Raw genomic sequence first — 21,115 nt, forward strand, 5'->3', positions numbered from 1 at the left:
GAGCACCGTCCATATCGTTAGTTTGAGTGTATTTTTTTTTCAATTCAATGCCCTAAGGACATTTTTTAGCGTGATAGTAGTAAAGCCAGCACTTTTGCTAGATTCGGGATCCATTGTTTTACTATTTTATAAATGTAACCCCTCTTGAGATTGTTGCGCAACGATTACACTCGTACACTGCTACAGAGTAACTGTTTGTTTTACCGATCAAGTGTCGTTGTGTGGGCAAGGACCGCTCCACCGATCCAATGTTCTTGGTGGCATGATGTCGAGCAACCAAAATTGTTGTGTGGGGGAGGAACCTTAGCCTTGTAATTTCTAACTCGGATTACGAAGTACGGAGGGGTAGGGAATAACGCAAAGGTACAGGTTGTAGGATGGGGATATATTTATTTTAAAGTAAAAAAAAAAAACATTAAATTCAACAGCATAAATCGATTAAATTAAACCTCGCCATTACAAACTAACATAGTTTTAATGAAATAATTTAACTAACAAGAAATTAATTTTTTCATCGAATGGAAATTATTGTTTTCATGGTTAATTCAACTAGACCTAAATGGTAATGGTTAATGTAAAAACAACAGATCTTTATTTATTAGAAGTCTAAATAACCAAAAATAGGAAATTCATCCTTAAAGTCTAGATGAAGGGGAATAGGCGGATAAAAGATAGCGTTTACACAATGATACGAATTTATTTATTAAAAATTATACACAATATTAGCACAAGCCAGGAGATGATATATATGACATTGAAGCATAGCTTTGTAAGGATTTGCACCTCACATGAATAATGTAGAAATGTCCCAGTTAATTGGTGTTACATTTAAGGTAATCATATATTTAAAAATTCAATAATCACAATACATTTTGATTTTATCAAACAATACAAATATGATTGTAAGATAGAAATCCTGACAGATTCTGAAAATATTGGAATCTAGATAATCATTTGTACAGAAACGTAAACAATTTATACCTGCAAACTATAGGTTTTGCAGTAGTATAAATGATTAAACATTTATTTTCACACCAACTTGTATATATTCTTATATTAAACTTGTCTGATAGCAGTATTACTTTTTATTGGCTATTTATTAGCTGTTTGGTCTTGTCACTATACTCTATTAAGAGCAAGGTCGAGGAAGTTTTGGTATTCAAAGACAATAAACCACAAAGCAAATAATTGCTTAATTGAGAAATTCTTTTGCTTAATGACAGTAATAATAGAATAGCTGTGTCCGGGTTTCACACATAGAGGAAAATACACATAAATTTTGTGGAAAAAATATGTACAAAGTGAGACCATTTGCCTTTTCTTTTTTTTGTGTCCTAGGACGCTAGGCACGAGCCTGGGATTGTTTTTCACATTACTTCAGGCTAGACCTAGGAGTTGCGGCATTATCACTTAGATAAAATCCATTGGTGACTTGGCGGGGATCGAACCCGGGACCTCAGGGACTGAAGTCCCGCGCTCTAACCACTACGCCAGCTCGCTCCCCGAGACCATCTGCATTGAGGCATTATTTTGCCATAATAATGTGATCCAATCAGTCTTTCTTAACCGTTTGAACCCCTGAGATTATTGGTTGATTTGATTATTTTCTTACTTTCTTGATTCTTTTCTTCTGTATCTTGTGAGACAGTAAAAATGTTCATACAAATCAGTTGTCAGTAACTGCAACCGTGCACAAATAATAGTGTAGCTAACAAATAATAATACACCATTTAGTCAACTTCCGAAACGTCCAATTATTATTATTAGGAGGCTCTCCTATTTAGATTTGCCATTGACAAGTTAGCTCCTAATGAGACCTGACTGAGACAGATTTGAACCCACAACCTGATGGCATTGTACACTGAAGGGCCTGTGCATTGATCACAAATAACCGTCTGTCGCACAAGCCCTACAACAGTTTACCAGTAATTATTTTTAAATTATGGCACCCCATTATATAGTTCTTTGTGAGTCAAATGGTTAACAATATAGATACCTAATTTTTCTAAAAATTTGAACCCAAATGGTAGATTTAAAAAAATGAATGAACTAAGAAATATATAAATTGTTATAGTTATATTAATTCAACATTCACTTCAAATGTGGAAAAATAAGCTTTGTATGGTGTAAACTCAACATTTAAATTATAGTTTCCAAGTAAATTCAGAAATGTCTGTTTGATATGGATGGTGTTGATTAGCCTTGTATCAAAGCATCTTCATCTTCTTCTTCCATGTCATCATCGGCTCCTGGCTCTCCGAGGGCATGCACAAACTCTGAAACATTCCGTCAGAACAATAAAATTGAATAAGTTAACAGGTGAAAACGATGTTGCTAAGATAATGGTCAACCAAAATTAACATAGGCTTTTTAATTTAGTTATTAATAAAAAAAAAACTACTTACAAAAAAACACAACTTACCGTAAAAGTCGATTCTACCATCACCATCCACATCTACTTCTTTGATCATGTCTTCAACTGAAATCAAACAATTAGCCCGTGAATAAAAGTTTGAGTGAAATGTTGATAAGTAGATAGTTTCCAGGTGAGAATTGCCAAGCATGGAATTTTATGCAAGTACTATTAACACCTTCCCGCTTCCCAGCTGAGACATGTTAGATACCTTTCATAGGTTAGTTTTTAGTTTTAAATTTAATGATTTTATATTTTATTATGTTTACAAAGGTCTTTACTGAATTTCCCATATAGTGAATGAGCTATTACCGTAGGTGGCATGGTAAGACCCAGGACCGATATACTTTTTCGTTTTTTATGTCCCTAACAACACCATCCGATCAAATTCATATATACAGTTTGTTCAAAAAAGGTGGGGACATAATTTACGTAGTGATTCCTTGGGTCAAAATAAAGAGAAAATAAAAAATTAAATTTTTTCAAAATCGCTTCGTTAACCAGATATCCACCATTTTGTAATTTTTGCATGGACATTTTTATCTTCGTTTTTTTACCGATCTTTATGAAACTTGGTATGTATGTAAAATAAATCCATGTTAGAAAAAATCATCTGGATTCAACTAAAAATACCAAAATGGCGGCCACTTAAAGTTTTTGAACTTAAATTTCTCAAAATGGCTGATTTTATGAAAAAATGTCAGGTACACTTTTATCTGACATTTTTGATTCCCTATCAAACTATACGAAGCTCAAAAAGATCGGATAAGAAATAGCTGAAATATTACAATTTTTAGTTGTAAATTGGGGTAGACTAGGCAGAAGCTAGTCAGGTTGGCCTCATTTTACAACTAAATACTTTCGCCGCAGCAAACCTGCAGACTAAGTGAATTTCCATTTGTCTGATATTTAAATAGCATTAGGTTTAACAAGTCAAGTACCTAGGTTTGCTGCTACATGGAGGATAAACAAGTGTTTTTTAGTAAAAAATTATTAGCTTAGTATAAAATAAATACATTTGCCAAGTTTGAACAATATATATCCATAAACAAGCAAACTACAACAGTTAACTTAGTTTTTCAAGCTCTTCAAAATGGTCTAGAGAGAAAGTGGGAAATTTTATGTATTGAGGGTAAAAAACGAGAAATACCATTTTATACCCCATAAATTCCCCCATAAAATCCTGTTCTAATGGTCCAATCATGCTAGTTCGCAAACTCATTCAAATAAACGTAGGTTTACATGTTTGTACCAAATTTCATCAAAGTCGGATCATTTTTGCTTGAGTTATCGTGCTGAGGGACACACACACACACACACACACATATATATATATATATATATATGAATTTGAACAGATGGTGTTTTTAACCTCTGAAAACATCAAAACGAAAAAGTAAATCAGTCCAGGCCTTAACATGAGACCTACGGTAATAGCTTATTCCCTATATGGGAAATTCGCTAAAATCATACAAAATGGGGCAAACCTGACTAGCTTAGCCTTTTTCTACCCGATTTTACATCTAAAAATTGTAATATTTCAGCTATTTCTCATTAGATCTTTTTGAACTTTGGTAGCGTTTGATAGGGAATTAAAAATGCTAAATAAAAGTGTTCTTCAAATCTTTTTATAAAATCAGCCTTTTCTTAGTAATTTAAGTTTAAAAATTGAAATAGCTGCCATTTTGAAATCTTAAGATGAATCAAGATGAACTTTTTCCAACATGGGTCTCTTTTATCTTAACATACATACCAAGTTTCATAATGGTCGATTGAAAAACTTTAAAGATAAAAATTGTAATGTGAAAAAAACAAAATGGTTGATATCTGGTTAACGAAGCGGTTTTGGAAAAAATGTTATACTTTGTTTAATTCTTAATTTTGACCCATAGAGCCATTTCCTGGAGTTAGGCTGTTTACTCACGGAACACCCTGTATATATGTCCGTTAGCAAGATAAATTGAGTAAAAATTATTTGATTTTGTTGAAATTTAGTACAAAGGTGTAAACCTAAATTAATTCGATTGAGTTTGTGAACCAGCATGATCGGACTAAGGGAAAGGGGGTTTATGGGGTAAACATTTTTTTCCCATTTTTGCAATGGTCGCAATAGCTACACATTCCAAGTTGCTGTTTGACAGGATTAAAGACTTATGTCCGTTAGCAAGATAAATTGAGTAAAAATTATTTGATTTTGTTGAAATTTAGTACAAAGGTGTAAACCTAAATTAATTCGATTGAGTTTGTGAACCAGCATGATCGGACTAAGGGAAAGGGGGTTTATGGGGTAAACATTTTTTTCCCATTTTTGCAATGGTCGCAATAGCTACACATTCCAAGTTGCTGTTTGACAGGATTAAAGACTTGGTTCTTTGAAAGAACCGAATTTATCACTCTAGTCGATAGGAGAATTGCCACTTGTTGATATTTTTTGTTGTTTTGATTGGTATGTCTGCTATAGATTTATCTGGTCTATGACACTAACCTTATCTACACTGTACTTCTCATGTAAGTGGATATCTTTGTTATAGAATTGATTAGGGATTTATATGAGGTTAGTACATATTCAAGATGTAACTAAATTAAATGGTTTTAGATACTTTGGTTCTTATAGAATGGTAAAGATTGCTTACTTTCTTCTTCAGACAAATCTTCTCCCAGACATTGAAGAACAGCCCGCAAGTCAGAAGCACTTATGTAGCCTCTATTGTGTTTATCAAATACCTAAAGGAAAATCACAATTAATTGTTTGTAACCCTATGTATTGAATGTTATGTATATAAGAAACAATTAAAAAACAAATAGTCAGCTTTTAGATCAGTCGTTCTGTTAAACTTTAACCAAATTTTGTTTCCCTTATTAAAATAAAAACTAGAAACTAAAATTCTCTTTTCACAACTTTGATTCCATTACCAGGCTTAAAGAACAAACTTTATATCCCCACTTTACTTCCACTATATTTCACCATTTAATAATTTTTGTGGAAGTGAAAGCGCTTTCAGAAGAGATTTTTAATTAGAAGACTTATTATAAGTGCCGACAAAAGAGAAAAAATATACATGTTCCTGAGTAGCACCGAGCCTCTCATATAGCCACCATGTTTCAGTTTCATCACCAAGACTTTAAATTTTAAAATTCATATGTAAGAATATCAATGTGGTTTTATGGATTTCAATAAACTCATTTCATCTATGAGGGACCTTTTTTAAAAGTAACTGCCGTTTCTGCGTATAGCTCTTGGCATGTCGAGGCTTCTCGCTGCTTACTGGCTTAATTTGTGAACAGAATGGTTTCCATTGCCGCTCTATTGCTGACGTGTACAATTTGCTGTGTGCTGTGTGTCTATAAAACTAAAATTATTGTCTCATCCACTGCATACGGGGTCAATGCTTTTGACTGCAAAACAATATTGGCTGTGGAAATTCATCGCCAGATGACTGAAGATTATAACCTTAATGCAATGAGTTAGGTTAAATGCAGAAATAGGTTAGGGAGTGTTCAAAAATGGTTGTGAAAATGTCTACTTCGGAAGGAATTGTCATTTTGGTGGGTACCCAGAATTCTCACAGAAGACCACAAATGAAAAAGGTTTTCACAGCCATTTATACACTTCCAAACCTACTTTCCCACTTTACCCTCACTCAGAGCATATTTTAAGGGATTTCCACCGGGCGACAGTGGCGCCGAACTTACCGGGGGTCTGGCGGTTCCCCCCGGAAATTTTTGCATAAGTTAAAGCAAAGTGAAAATCACACATTTCTACGTATCTTTTAATGAATTTTTCGATTATATTTGCTTGTAAATAGTCCACTTAACACGTTCACTGCGGGTGTATCCGATCGGATACGGGCCGTGCGCTGTTCAGGTGCTGCCGTAACCGATCGGATACGCTCGGCAATGCCTTTTGTATTTCATCGTTTTTGATCTAGCGTCGGTCGAAGGCAGACCTATTCCACGTTAGCGTGTAGTGGGTGACTTGCTTTTTGTTGTGTTGTAGGTTGGTAGTAAAATTTCCCCATTAAAATCCCCGTCTGTCAAACTTAAAAATCAACTTGTCCCGTCTTTCTCCCTCCAATTGGCAATACGATGGGACCGGCTACGTTCCAAGCAGTGCTGCTATCTGTGAGTGTTTAGCGAACTACTTCGACTCTTGTTATAAAACAGGACATCACCGCACGCTATTTGCTATTCGTCATACCGAAATATGAGAGCCAATCACCCGGCAATCGGGTTTGTTCGACGCTGCGGGCTGCGCCGCACTAGGGCTACGCCTGCCATTTGATGGCCCGCAGTGAACGTGTTAATCTCACTTAATTACGTATTCTAGAACGTTGTAACAGGCCAAGGCTCCTTCACAACATCTTTTGGGCCAAAATCATAGCTCAATACTGTACTCTAAAATATTTATATCGTGTTATTTTTTAAATTCCGATACATTTAAAATGTGAATCATAAAAAAATATGCCAGCACCACCCTCAGTCACTGAGCTACAAAATCTCAGCAGTTAACATGTTATTTTATGGCCTGCCCTCACTCATTGCATTAGGGCCATAACTTTTGTCATTTTGCAATAAATGTCACCATTGAGTATGTTTATTGTGGTAAAAAATTGTAACATTGACCTTACCTCAAATTTGGCGGGAAATTTAATAACATAACATTATTTAAATCGTGCTAAGCGGCAAGCCGCCTTACAAGCGAACTACAAGGCTATTCGCAAAAACAATATCCTTTCTTAAAAAACATAAGTTGGTAAATAGCTGCTGACAAAAATATACACAAGTTTCTAATTTCAGAACTGTTTGTTTTGGTACATTCTCTGGTCTTTCTTAGGATCATTGTAGATTGTGTTGCATAATAATATATAATTATAATTACAATTAGAATTGCATGAATAAAAAGTTCTTTACTCTGAATGCATCTCGGAGCTCCTTTTCTTCTTGGTCTGCAGTTTTTTCAGCTGTTGCTCCCATGTTGGAAACAATTTCAACAAACTCCTCAAAGCTGAAGTAACCATCTCCTGAAAATTCATAGAGCGAATTAATCAAGTTTATTGTAAATTCAAGATATTGCAGAGGATTGAATACACTTACTAGGCAGCCTAGATCGGACACCCATGAACACATAATGCACAGCATTAAAGGCCGTTGGATAAAGACCATTGATTAAACATTAGGCCTAGTTAAATATTTAACTAGGCTGTCACATGTTTACATAGTATTTGGTTCCTGACTATAATAGTCTGCTAGGTGATATTGTGGTGATATGTGGTCAGACCACTGACTGAATGTCCTGATTGATTTCACTGATATCTGGCATCTCACTACCATGGGAGGTCTGGGTTATTTATTTAGTTAGAGCCAAAGTGTGAACATCTGAATGGCAACTGTGCTCTACCCCCTCCCTTTTACATATTTAATTCACTGAACAGAATTGTTTCTTGAATCCACCAGCATTATTTTGTTGAAATTCTCAACCAAGCCTTACATTCACCGAACGACAGTTGCAATATAATATAAACTAATCTACCTGGACCTTTATTATTTGACCTTAGGCTATCATTTGATAATATATTATGATCAATGATTAGGTCAGATTTTACGACGACAACTCCAGGTTTAAGTTGATGATGGGTGATGGTTATAGGATGTTAAATGAATGAGATGACTGCTTTCTTACTAAGATCAGCCAGTTCTGTAGCCAGAACCATCCATTAAAAATCTCAATGATCAAGAACAGCTGGCTCCGGTTTCCAGCCGTCAAAAATATCTAGGCATTTCTCAGGATCGAACTAGAAACCATTAGATTGTCAGGCTAGCATTATAACCACTCAGCTGCTTACTCTAAAAAAAGCAATACTTTAATCATGCAACAATTTTTTAAAGTAATTTACTCTACAAATGCATTTATTCATAATATTGTGAACTTAATTAATTGTTTTGAAAGTTTTTCCCCTTATCATTTTGTTATTTTACTCACCATCAATGTCTACTTCATGTAGCATCTGCTGCAACTCCTCTTCTCTCGCAAATTGTCCCAAACTCCGCATTACTCTGCCCAACTCCTCCTGTGTGATACTTCCATCTCCGTCCTTATCAAACAGCCTAAACGCTTCCCGGAACTCTGTTCAACATTTACAAGAATTAATTTATATAATAAGATAGTTTATAAGGCTGTGAGAGCCATTGAGTTTTTGAGTAAACAATTGAAAAGTGTCTCATTATTGGGAACCTCTTTGACTCTTATTTTACAAGAGTAGAGTGTCTTTTCTATGGGTAAGTTCTTTAAATACTCTGATCCCTATAAGTTCAACAATACATCCACGCTTTATAATCATTTAGGCAAAACTTCAAGTATACACAAAGATTAGGCCTAACACTTTCAAAATTTTCATCTAAATAATCCATTAAAGGATTTTGTTTAACCTAAAGTTCCATCTTATTTTTTTAATTAGGTACTTTTGTACATTGTCTTAGTCAAATGAGGATAAAATATACTCCATAATTACACTCAAGCAAGGCTGGATCTAGGTTTTCAGAGATTTGTTGCACTTACGCTGATGGCGTCCCATTTCTGATATTTATTCTTATATTCTTATATTATTTTTGCTTCTTTGTATTCTGTATTGCACTCTAGGCAAATCATAGTGTCTGATGAGAAATGTGGCATCAAGTTTTAAGTCTTATAAACATAGCAAGGGTTTTTTTTTGTCCTAGGACGCTAGGCACGAGCCTGGGATTGTTTTTCACATTACTTCAGGCTAGACCTAGGGGTTGCGGCATTATCACTTAGATAAAATCCATTGGTGACTTGTCGGGGATCGAACCCGGGACTGAAGTCCCGCGCTCTAACCACTACATCAGCTCGCTCCCCGACATAGCAAGGGTTAAAGACTCTACTTTGTGTTTTAAAAACTCACCATTCATTTGTGTTTTTGAAATGTTAGGTTTGTTAGATACAAAATCTTTTTTCTGGTTAGGTGGTGGTCTTTCAAACGGTTCTGTGGCCGAGTTTGTCGGTGGTCTTTCAAATGTTGATATTTCAATTGGTCTTTCATATTGTGTAGGTACATTTGTCTCCTTGGACGTTGGTGTCGGGTTTGTGAGTGGTGTTCCTGGGATGGTTGGTCCCAGGTTGATAGTTCCCTCTCCTCCCTCTGAAGCACCTCCTTCTGTAGTTCTTGTCTGAAATAGTTATCAAATTGATAATATTAAAATACACTGAAGACTTTACCGCTAAGAATATAAGTTTCTCACTGTTCCAATCCACACTAAAAGCTCTGCTTTATTTAAATTTGGATTATATGTTTACTACTTTAAAAATAGGAATAAACTCCAAATCCTTTTTGTACCTAAATATTTTTTTGTTTTAAGCCGGAATAGGAAAATTCATACTAAGAGTTTTTTAATTAGAAATAATTCCTAAATAAACTGATTGATTCCATCAACCTTACCCTAAATATTCCGTTCTGAGATACTCCAGAAAGTTTAAGCATTTTCAGACATTACATATCCTATGCACACAAATAGAAAATGCATTAATATTGGTAATCAACACAAGTCAAGATATTTCTTCAGCATTTTAATGTCAGTTTCAAGAACAAAAGATGTTTATCTACCTTTGCATACATTTTATCTTAAATAAATCTATAACATAACAATAGTGCGAAGAGTTGCATGTAAAAAAAGTAACACATTCTTCCTATTTTGTTGTTGATGTCATTCCAATGTTCTACCCTCTCATTGTCCCAGGGAGTCAACTTCCTCTTTGTAAGGGAGATTTTTGCTGTCTGAGACAAAACGTTAATTTACCTTCTCCCTCACAATAAGATCCAATTTTTGTGTGTGTATGTTTACGTATTGATCTAACTACATGAAGCTCAAATGTTTACTACAGTGCATTATCAAGACATTTTTTCTTATAACTTATAACTTATGTCAACTATCAAAGTGGTTACTATTTAATGAATCCTTGACAACATATCGATTCTCAACCATTAAGTTTACAGTAACATATTAATTAATATATTTAAAAATTGTCAGGTTGTTTCATTGCCTCCTGTAATTTTTGCAATTTGAATGTAATTGAGTAAAAATATGACGTATAACAATGCTATCTTTTATCAGTAGGTAAATATTTTAAAATGACAACTTATTTTTTCCAAAAGATTTTTTTTTTCATGTATGTGGTTTACAATTTTGAAATGCATATAATTTTGGGATTTGATATCTGAAGGTATTTTTGCCATGTACACTCAGAGAAATTAGGATTAGAGAGAAAATTTACATTGTGGTAACTTATAAGTTACCACAGTTGTACAGTAGAGTCTTGATGTTCCCGGCTGTTTAGAAATCCCAGTAGAGAAAACTAGTTTTTTAAATGGTAGAAATTATTAATCTTATAAAATATGTTAGTACAATTAGCCAACTACATATCACCCCAAAATTGTTGAAGCTAGCGATGTGGCTTTGAACGTCATGGGAGCTGGCAATATTTTCATGAACTTCATCGAAGTTAGCAATATCAATGTGCTATTGACGATGTTTGCAAAAATGCCGAGAACATTGAAGATTCTAGCAACAATATATGACAAATGTCGTCAGCAATGCTATTGAGGTAGCCGTGATCGTTATTAGTGATGTTAGCAAATCTGCCTGAAATCCCCTAGTTTTAAATAACTACAGTAGACTCCCTCTTATCTGGACACCTTTTAACCGGACATCGGTTAAACCGGAATACACTCGGCAGAAATGACATCTCTTTACCCTGACAATTTCTATCAGCACATCGGTTTAACAGGACTGGATCGGTAGGAAATGGGCGGTACTGAAACAACAGTTCTCGTAGGTAAGATTAGAGACCAGTGATCACATGTCTAAATATGTAATAATCATTATCGGCTTACACAGTATGCATTTAAATGGTCCGTTTTACCGATTTTTGGGGGACGTCGGTTAAACCGGAAACTCCTTTATCCGGACTGGCCTCGGACCTGAGGAGTCCGGATAAGAGGGAGTCTACCATAATAAAGTTACGATCGTCGACAAAGCTAGAGAATCCAGCAGGAATACTACGAATGTTGGCAAAATATTCAATATGTTGCTGCAAATGGTGATGATACTACAAACGTCAACGTCGGCGAAGGTTGTTATTTAACTTGGTAATTTCAGGAATTGTAACTGAAGACACCACTCCTAAATCACCTACATTCTTTTCCCTTGTGATTTGCATTACTCACTTTATTTAAGTCAAACTAAATAATGGTCCTAAAACAATATTTATTCATCGTAATATTTAAAATTATACAATAATAGTTATACTAAGGTTACTTACAGAATACATCTTAGTTAGGTTCACAATAGCTTAGAAGATAGTGTCCAACTTTAACAACAATGTAGGTACTGGATATCGTCCCTCCTTAATTCAAGTAAGAGGCAAATATAATCTTATCGCAACTGAGCAATATTCAATCTTATCTATCTCACTTTTCAAAGCAATGTGTAGTCAGATAGGTAGGAAATTCAGTTGTATTAAAATACCCACAGCAAACCTGCAGGCAGACTAAGCAAATTTTCATTTGCCTGTTTAGATTTACACTAAAATGTCTCCATAAAAATATCACATTTATATTCCCTATTTAATTAGTTTAACGAGTACTTGGGTTTGCTGCAACAGGGAGGGTAAAGAGTTTTTTTTTGTAAAATTTTAATAGTTTAGTAAGAAATAAAAGCATTTTCCAAATTTTGATAAAAATATGTTCATAAAAACAAACTACAACAGTTTACTTATTCTCCATAAAACTAACATGGGAATTTTAAATTTATATTTTTTGGAATTTTCTCCGTAACGATTAGGCGCATAATAACACTTCAATATATTTAATTATTTGTTTTTTTTAGCTCTACAAAATGGTTTGGAAAGAAATTGCTAAATTTTATGTATTTGGGTCAAAAATAGGAAAAACCAATTATTACAACCATAAAGCCCCGTTCCCATAGTTTGATCATGCTGTTTCGCGATAGATGTAGGTTTACACACGTTTATTGTGTTTATATAGGTATTAAATATAATACATGATATCACTTGGTAGGGGAGGGGTATGATATTAATTACACTTAGTTGTACTTGATTTTATCATCAATTCTTAACCAAAATACTTACACTGATTAATTATGTTTAGACAGTCATAAATTAAAGTGTGTATATCCAATAAATTAAAAATCAGAAGAGAATTGAAGATCAGAACAGAACAATTTAACTTTGAATATTTGTTAGATTATTTAGAAGTGAAATCACGTTTTGTTTCCTCCAAATATATCAGCTGTAGAAATGTGAAAAGAACACAAAAGAACAAGGAAATCCTATTTGGTTTTAAAGTATTGTGGCATCAAGAGTGGAAAGGCCAAAAGCTGTGGTTATTTTATTTTGTGATCTGTATTGGCAAGGAATATGTGCTGTGTGATATTAGTTGTGACTTTGTGTTTTGTAGTTATATGTCTGTTAACATGAAATCAGACAAAATACTACATTTAGTAGGTATTTATATTTATTTTAGGTGTTTAGATTGTTAATATAAAGTTTGTTTAAATAACTTAGATATCATTATATAGGTATACTAGAATTAAGGGTACTACATTTATTATTACCATCATATTGTAAGGTTTCAAATATTAAGTATTTGTGTCGATGAATTTCAATGTGAAAGTGGATGGTTATTGGATTTTTTCAAACTTTTGTTTCCTCTCTTGAACATTGCAGTGGATTTTTGAGTTTTAGTCTTTCCATATTGATCAGGAATGCAATGTATGGACATTGCTTCCCTGTGTTTATTTCATTGAGTAAATATCTAGGATTCTTTTACATTGACTGGTACAAAAAGATGTAATTTTTGATGTCTCATTACAGACATTATGAATTCAAAGAGAAAAAAATTATATGTAAAGTTAAATATTTAAAAATTTTTATGTTAAGAATAAATTAACATATGGCAGATAAGTTACAAGTTACATGACTTTGAGAACACTGCACAAGCTTTACAATGTTAATAGTTTTAGTATCCAACTGGTGAAGAGTGAAGAACAATAATGAAAAAGGTTTTTAGCTTTTCATGGGCATATTAATTAATTGCAGTAATCAACTACAGGTTATAACAATATAAAGATTAATAATACAATTTTTATTTTTCCACAAATATGCATTAATCTTAAACATAGTTGCGTTTTAGAAAACCATGTTGACTGTTGAGTCTTATTCACAATAAATTCCCAACAACACAAAACATGAAGACAACAATGCATATTAAATGGTCGGTAATAAAGTAATGGAAGCTGGAAGCATAGCAGCCAACAAACTCAATTTTCTTGAAACAGAGTTTGTTTACTTGTACAATCTGTGTCCACTTTTATAAAAAAAAAAAAACACCCGGTATGGATCAAAATTCCCCTAAAGTTATTGTACATTTATTGTAACAATATTTTAAAAGTATAACATTAGTATAGTTTGTAAGAAAGGGGATTAACCCCGTACCCACGGTGCTCATCTATGCAGACACTCTGTTCACATTACACTTAGTCGACCAGTTGGTGTGAACAGAGTTGAACAGTAGCATGAGCATCGATTTACAAATTCCTTTCCCAGCTGATGTGAGCTAGGCGATGACCGGTAGGGCTGACTTCCAAGAAACACCGTTAACCTATTAGCCACACACCCTATCGGTAATCAGCCAATGAGAAGGGCTAATGATGAAGATGGAGGGGTCAAGACTCTTGGAGCTGGAGGATCTGAAGGAAAACATCGAGGAGATCACCACGGGCCACCGGAGAAAGAAGATCGGGAGTTTGGGAGTGCGTGTATCGGTGTGTGTGCTTCTGGGACAATAGACAGTATGTAGAAAGAATAAAATATCTAACTAACACTTTGTCAAACATAAAAGTCATATAATTTGTCAGTAACTAATTCTTTTATATTTTTAATTGATTTTCTTTTCTTGTAAATTTAACGTTGCAAATTAATTTATCTTATTATTGTTGTTTTTTGCATTTTCAAAGTTTTCTTTTGCTGTTGTAACACTTTTAACATTTGTTGTTTTCGTAATTTAAATTTTTGTTCATTACACGTTGAGTAACACCCTTAAGCAGTCTTATGTCTCATTAACCTAACACCTCTTCACTAAGCTAAGCGAGTGTAACATTTAGGAAACTTAAACTTAAAGTGAGGCATGGGACTCGCATGGTGGAGGCGCCGGGTAACGATCCCGGTACCTCTCACAAAAAGAACATAATGTCATTTAATGATAATGACAACATACCCATTAAATCCTGGTGGTGCGGGGTTAATCCCCTTTCTTACAAGTTATACTTAAGTTATTGAATTAAATAGGTGAGTTTTTTTGTATTTTGGATATAAATTTAGCATATAAAATACCTCCTGATAAGGAGTAGTATAAAATAATATTAGTTGAACAAAATTAAATAGATCCTCAGGTAATTAGAGAGGAAAAGTATATGTCAACGTAAGCCTAAATGAGCGAGTAACACGAGCACGCTAGTTATGCCGTGTGTTGTTTAAAGCAGGGGTGCCCACAAGGGGGGGCCGTGACGCAGACTGCGTCATTGAAATTCTTGGGGGGGGCTCAAAAAATTCAAATGGGGGGGGGCTAAAGTTAATAGCAACAATGTTCAACGTGACGACAATCCAAAATACATTACGAAGTCGCCAGATAGAAAGTGGATTAATTAATGACAATAGTTATATTATTGAATTAAATTAGTTAAAATAGGATTTTAGGATAGTTTAGGATTCGTGTAGAAAGTTTTTATTTAAGATTAGCAAGACGTGAGATCTAGAGGGAGCGCACGGGATGGCTCAACTGCTGTGATAGTTAAAAGATAACGCGTGGTACAGACACGTCCAGCTACACCGCGACTTAGCACAGCAGAACGCTTTGTTGACATAAAGCTCGTTAAAATACAATCAAGTAGCAAGTAGCATAGGCTACAATACTTTACACTATTGTGTAGATACTCGATTACCTGAGTTAATAGGGAGAGGGGGGGAATGAAAAATACGGTTAATCCAATATAGTATAAAAACAGATGACAAACTCATTAAAACGCTGTAAACAGCCATAAACGTCACGATTTACATTTTTATAAACGAAATTCAATATTGCACAATCATTATTATTGTAAATTTCAAATCATTTATCTTGGTTCAGTTGTACAAACGGAAACGTTTAAAATTGTAGCTAACTCAAACTCAACTAATCACTAGCCAAACATTGTATTGCTATAAATAACGTAAATTATTAAAGGAACCTTTAGAAAGTGTTATAAGGTACTGCTCATGATAGACGGATAGGCTACCGATAGGTGCTGTAACACAGCATAGGAATTGATAGATAAGTAATAAAAAATTGTAAAATTATATTGAGAGATAACTAAAACACTCTTAAAAAAGAATGTAACGAGAACAATCTTGTTATTCTCTTTCTTTGTTCTTCTGTTCTTTAATAGGTTTCTCTTCAATTCATACACGAATTCAACAAGTCGCCATATTTAGGTCTACTCATTGGCCAATCACAGCCTTACTAAAGTTACCATGGTTATCACTCAATCACAGTGTACTAAGCATTATATCGTCATCATTCCCTAGAGCTGTTGTATCTGAAATCTGTTGTAACATAGCGCACAGCAGACAGAAGTGTACGGAGCAGACGATTGTTGGCGCAAGCGTTGTTTCCATTTCATTTTCATCAAAGGAGCTGTGATGTTTCTAAAGGGAGGGAGAGGGGATCGTAATATCGAGAAAGACGCTGACAATTCGTTAAGCAGGTTACGAACGCTGTATGGATATTCTGGCAATAAAAAATTCCTTAAATTGAGGTGATTTATGAAACTCTAATTTTATTTATATAGAAAGATAAGTTTTCCAGTCCTGTACAACACTGATTCACGGTCTTTTCCCTGTAATCAAAATTCAAGTACAACTTGATACAAACAGAATCTCCGGTTCCCGACCTGGATGATGGCTAGTTATTTCATTTAATTTACAGTTACATATTAGTACTCGTGATAAATCAAACCCGTTATGTAAGCCAAAGCCACACGGTTATTAATCTCACTTGGTTTTGGATTTGCTTACAAACGTGATCGGAAATGGTTAGGGCCTACACAGTATTCTTAAAGAACATTTATGTAAACATATCAGTGACAGCTAGGAAAAGGAATCTTTATCAAAACAGCTGCTCATAATTTCATACATGACGTGTTCTCATAACAGATTATTAGTATTTCATAAATTAATGACGTATGTAGTAAACATGGAGAAAATAAACTTGAAAAATCACACAAAATTGTGTTTTTGATCGTCCGTTATTTTATTTCCAAAATAGTGAGGCCATATTTTAATGGCTATAAGGACTCTCTCGCCAATCTTGTGGATACAATTAAACCATTAGAATCATAATCGGTACTCTAGTTTTCTTTAGAGTAGGCCATGAGTAGGCTGCATAAAATGCATTCTGGGCCGTGACGACAGACGGACATAAATTGAGATAAGACATGTTTCAACTTCTTCAATGTATAAAACATAAATATCCCAAATTATGTACAATTCTGAGCAATTTTCAGACAAAACTATAACTTTATTGATATAGATTAACTGGGTTTGAATTTTAAATATCTAAAAAAATTATAAAACTTCTTTTATAGTTTTACAAATAGTGCTGGGCGGGGGAATAATGTTTCTAATTTGTTGTGTACATCATTTATGGGGGGGGGCTGTTGCTCAATTGCGGGGGGGGGGGGTTGCGTCATGAGTCTAGGGGGGGATGGGCACCCCTGTTTAAAGCCAAGCACAATAATGGTACTTGAGACTTGAGAACACCTAACCGTGAATGAACCACTTTTACTCTCCTTCTCAGAGGCCTTTACATCTTTATCTTATTTCCTAAATGATGCTTTGGCAAGCTTTTTATCCTGGCAATTAGTTCACTTAACATTTTTCATTCGCCATCTCCATGGAAGGTTATAAATAGACTTTTACTCCATTTCCAATACATCCTGGTAAATTTAAAAATTACGGTAAAAAAAAGACACAATCCAATACACATGTGATCGCTGAAATATATTGACATTCCCCCACGGGCACGAAAACATCATTATCGCCGCCCGCGATCGTCGCAATATATATTCAAATATATAATGACATTCCCTCGCGGTCACGAAGACATCATTATCGCCGCCCGCGATCGCTGCAATATATTGGCATACCCCCGCCGTCGATAAGACATCTATCTTCATTGCCTCCCGTGATCGCTCTGCAATACATATATTGAAATTCCCCCGCGGTCGCGCAGACATCGCCGTCGCCTCCCGTGCGAACGTTGCAATAATATTTACATTCTTCCTCAGTCACGAAAACATCATCATCATCGACACCCGTGATCGCTGCAATATATTGACATTCCCCCGCCGTCGATAAGACATCGACATCTCATCGCACATCCCGTCATCGCTGCCATATATTGACATTCCCCCACTGTCGATAAGACGTCGTCATCACATCCCGTGATCGCTGCAATATATTGACATTCCCCCGCCGTCGATAAGACATCGACATCTCATCACATCCCGTCATCGCTGCCATATATTGACCATCATCATCGTATACCGGGATCTCGGCGAAACTAATGTTATCCCGCGGTTGCGAAGATCTCGTGTTGTTGCGACAAACACATGTTAGATATGAATAGTGGAGATTTAATTAATCTAGTGTTTAGTAGAGTTGATTGATTCAAAAAATTATTTTTTGGGCTACTTTAAAAAATAAAACTATCAATAGAATGCTTGTATTAATTCCCCTCCCACCTCCAATGAATCCCAGTGGCGTAATTGTTACAGCTAACCCCTATCTGGGCACCCCTGAATGAAAGTTGAAAAGTTATTTTGTCAATGTGATAAATAATTATATTTTTCGTCATACTGCACCATTCTAACCTAATTATAATTCAAAAACGAAAAGTTTTATCCATTGTTTCCTTTAGACAAATTACAAATTAGCTCCCAAAATACGATTTGGTTATCAAATACAAAAATGTTATATGCACTAGGTATTACTCCGCTGACACAATTTATTAAAAACTTAGTTTTCTAAAAAATGTTAACATGTCCATTTATCTAAATGTCGATAAAGAGGTTACGTGTATGTAATAAAATATGTAGTTAGTGCGACACGGTGGTATTTTTAATCAGGACTATTTTCTGGCCGACAAATCGGCGGACGAATTTTAAGTTTAAAAAAATACAGCTGATGTCCTCAGCCTCAGCTGCAGTTTATTTAAAGGATAAACAGAATTACTCCAGTCCCACAATAACGCATGACATTGAAAACTAGTGGAACTTAATTTTTAACTAGTGGACCTAACCTACGCAGTGGAAGGTCAGAAATAATTCTTGACTACAATTATTGTATTCAATAGGTATGCAATGTAGGCCTACTCAACAAATTTGTTTTTGTTATTTGGAGATTATTTTTTATATTTAAAATGTCGATATTAGAAAATAAGTGCAATATTACGAGTAGCAAAGATCAGATCAACCTGTTATGGTCATGATAAGCAATACTTAATACGTAATTATTCATAATTAATTATGGAGCTGTCGGATTCACCATGAAAATGAAAAAAAAACAACCATATATGAACCATATCAGCTTATATCAATGATATTGGGCTTTAAAATAAATGGTTATAGGCCTATCAGTAAACCCCTTTGTTTATGGTGTTAGGATGGTATCACCTGAATTACCTCCCTCGACGTCCATGGCCAGCTCTTGCTGGATAGACAGAGTCAAACTATTTACCATTAATATATATAGACTATATACATATTTACAAATTTACATTTTGCAGTTTATCATTTGAAACAATGTCGTCATTGTTTTTATCATAATCTTTATTTGTTGCCCATATAGTGTTATATTTAAGTAAACATTTTAGGTTTGCTCCAAAATACTATACTAACTTGTAGAGCGTAAATTTATTTACGTAATTAATTTTATTTTCCTGTTAGAGTATTTTGATAAAGTTTCTCTAGTCTTGTAATGAGTTGCATGTTAGTAAGAAAACAAAGTCTAGTTACATCGAGAGTAAACGTGAGGACGAATTTCATTAAAATAAAAGAAAAGTTAAAGAAAATTACGGTGAAAACAAAATTCACGTCGTTTGCAGGTTTGCTGAGACGGACATTTTTGTGTGTTTTTTTTTATTTTAAAATATTATTCGAACGTATTTCATTATGTATCTAAAAGCATCAGTTTACGTTTCAAAAAACACCCATGTTTGGCGTGTCTTTTAATATAGAACATTTTTTTTTACCGTAGAAGAGTTTACATAAACCAAAATTTCAAGTACAAATAAGTATATATTTTAATTAAATATATACTTTTATTATTATATTTATGTTTCATAAGTCACCGGGATAATTTTATTTTTAAACATTTACAATACTGTCTTAATGTGCATAGTTTCATATTATCGCACCCAGATAAGACATCATAGTTTTTACAACAACATATGGTCTATGGTCGATCAGAGACCCGATCTAACTCAGTTGGGAGTCGAACCTGGGTTAACAGAGAAAAGATAATAGCGCATCACATACCATAAGGTTGCGAATGTGGTTGACAATCGGAGGCGGGGTGAAGATCCTGCCGAAAATAGAAACGACTTTCCCTTCCAACTTGAAGATTCTGAGGACTGTAGGGTCAGATCTGAGGTGTCTGCTAGGTAATGGGTAACTGGCCGGGAGCAGTGTTGTGGGGGTTGTCGGTCGTCGGTCGCGCCTGTCACACACACGATGCTGCGCGGAGTGCGCGCTCCTGTATCGACCCCGGTATCACTCTTATCACAAGCGCGTGCCCTCGCCACAACCCCGTAACCCATGCCTTCGTAAGTCCCCAATCTGGAGTTGTATCTGACACATTTGAAATATGTTTTCAGAATTAGTTATATGATCCTTCAAAATCAGTTGGATTTTTATTTTGTGATTATCAACACCATTGACCTTTTACACTTATTTTTAAGGATTCGGTCCAACCCCTGGTCTTGTTACTATCTAACGATCACCATTTTTAGCATTAATGAGGTATTAAAAGTATTAATACTACCCAATGACAAATTAATGACTGTGCGCACAATCGGTCACCCAATGTTGCACGCCTTTTGAAAGCACAAATTCAGTATGGAATCGGACGAATTAATCCCTCTATTATACACTCGATAATAAATATGGATATATTTTCATTCACCCTAGACAAATAAAAAACAAAAATGCCAAATATACAAAATTAAACACTAATTACCGCCAGGATCTGATCTACATACGGCGAAACGGGGTTAGTAATAACAAGCAGAATATTTTGATTTGATCAGGGTAAAATCATTGACTATACTGTATATACCTACTTTATACTACTATACAGAGTGAGTTTCTACTGACCGAGTTAACTTCGCCAGTAGGTTCTACTCACTAAAAGGAACAAAAAAGTTCCTATAAACCCATGTCCGATTTTCAACCGTTTGGCTGTAATAGGGGATTTTGTGTTTTTCTTATTTTATTAGACTTTGCTCCACAATTTATGTAATAAATACCTAACCAATTACTTTAGAGAGTTATAGTTAAAATCATTGGAAAGAATAT

At 34.6% G+C, this 21,115-nt stretch overlaps 1 protein-coding gene across 2 annotated transcripts; it reads right to left on the reverse strand.

The window, feature by feature from the left end:
* Positions 1–677: 677 nt before the first annotated feature.
* Positions 678–20,208, reverse strand: LOC128998579 (calmodulin-beta). Of its 2 annotated transcripts, none has more exons than XM_054424779.1 (7): positions 20,078–20,208; positions 9,334–9,598; positions 8,394–8,537; positions 7,325–7,434; positions 5,047–5,137; positions 2,423–2,479; positions 678–2,276 (listed from the first exon to the last, which is right to left on the reverse strand). In XM_054424779.1, exons 1-7 carry the CDS (start codon positions 20,078–20,080, stop codon positions 2,197–2,199), a joined length of 750 nt encoding a protein of 249 aa, XP_054280754.1. In that variant the 5' UTR covers positions 20,081–20,208; the 3' UTR covers positions 678–2,196. The 2 variants fall into 2 exon arrangements, with proteins under 2 accessions (XP_054280754.1, XP_054280753.1); XM_054424778.1 differs by lacking the exon at positions 20,078–20,208 and adding an exon at positions 11,748–11,866.
* Positions 20,209–21,115: the final 907 nt, after the last annotated feature.

This window comes from Macrosteles quadrilineatus, unplaced genomic scaffold (genome assembly GCF_028750875.1).
Source record: "Macrosteles quadrilineatus isolate MER2022 unplaced genomic scaffold, UCM_ALF_1.0 Scaffold_7__1_contigs__length_78375512, whole genome shotgun sequence".
NCBI lineage: Eukaryota > Metazoa > Arthropoda > Insecta > Hemiptera > Cicadellidae > Macrosteles > Macrosteles quadrilineatus.

Coding starts and splice junctions, on each gene's coding strand:
- LOC128998579 (XM_054424778.1), bottom strand. Junction 8,538..9,333: donor TTCAAAAACACAAATGAATG/GTGAGTTTTTAA, acceptor AATGTTGAACAG/AGTTCCGGGAAGCGTTTAGG. Junction 2,480..5,046: donor AGATTTGTCTGAAGAAGAAA/GTAAGCAATCTT, acceptor GTTTGATTTCAG/TTGAAGACATGATCAAAGAA.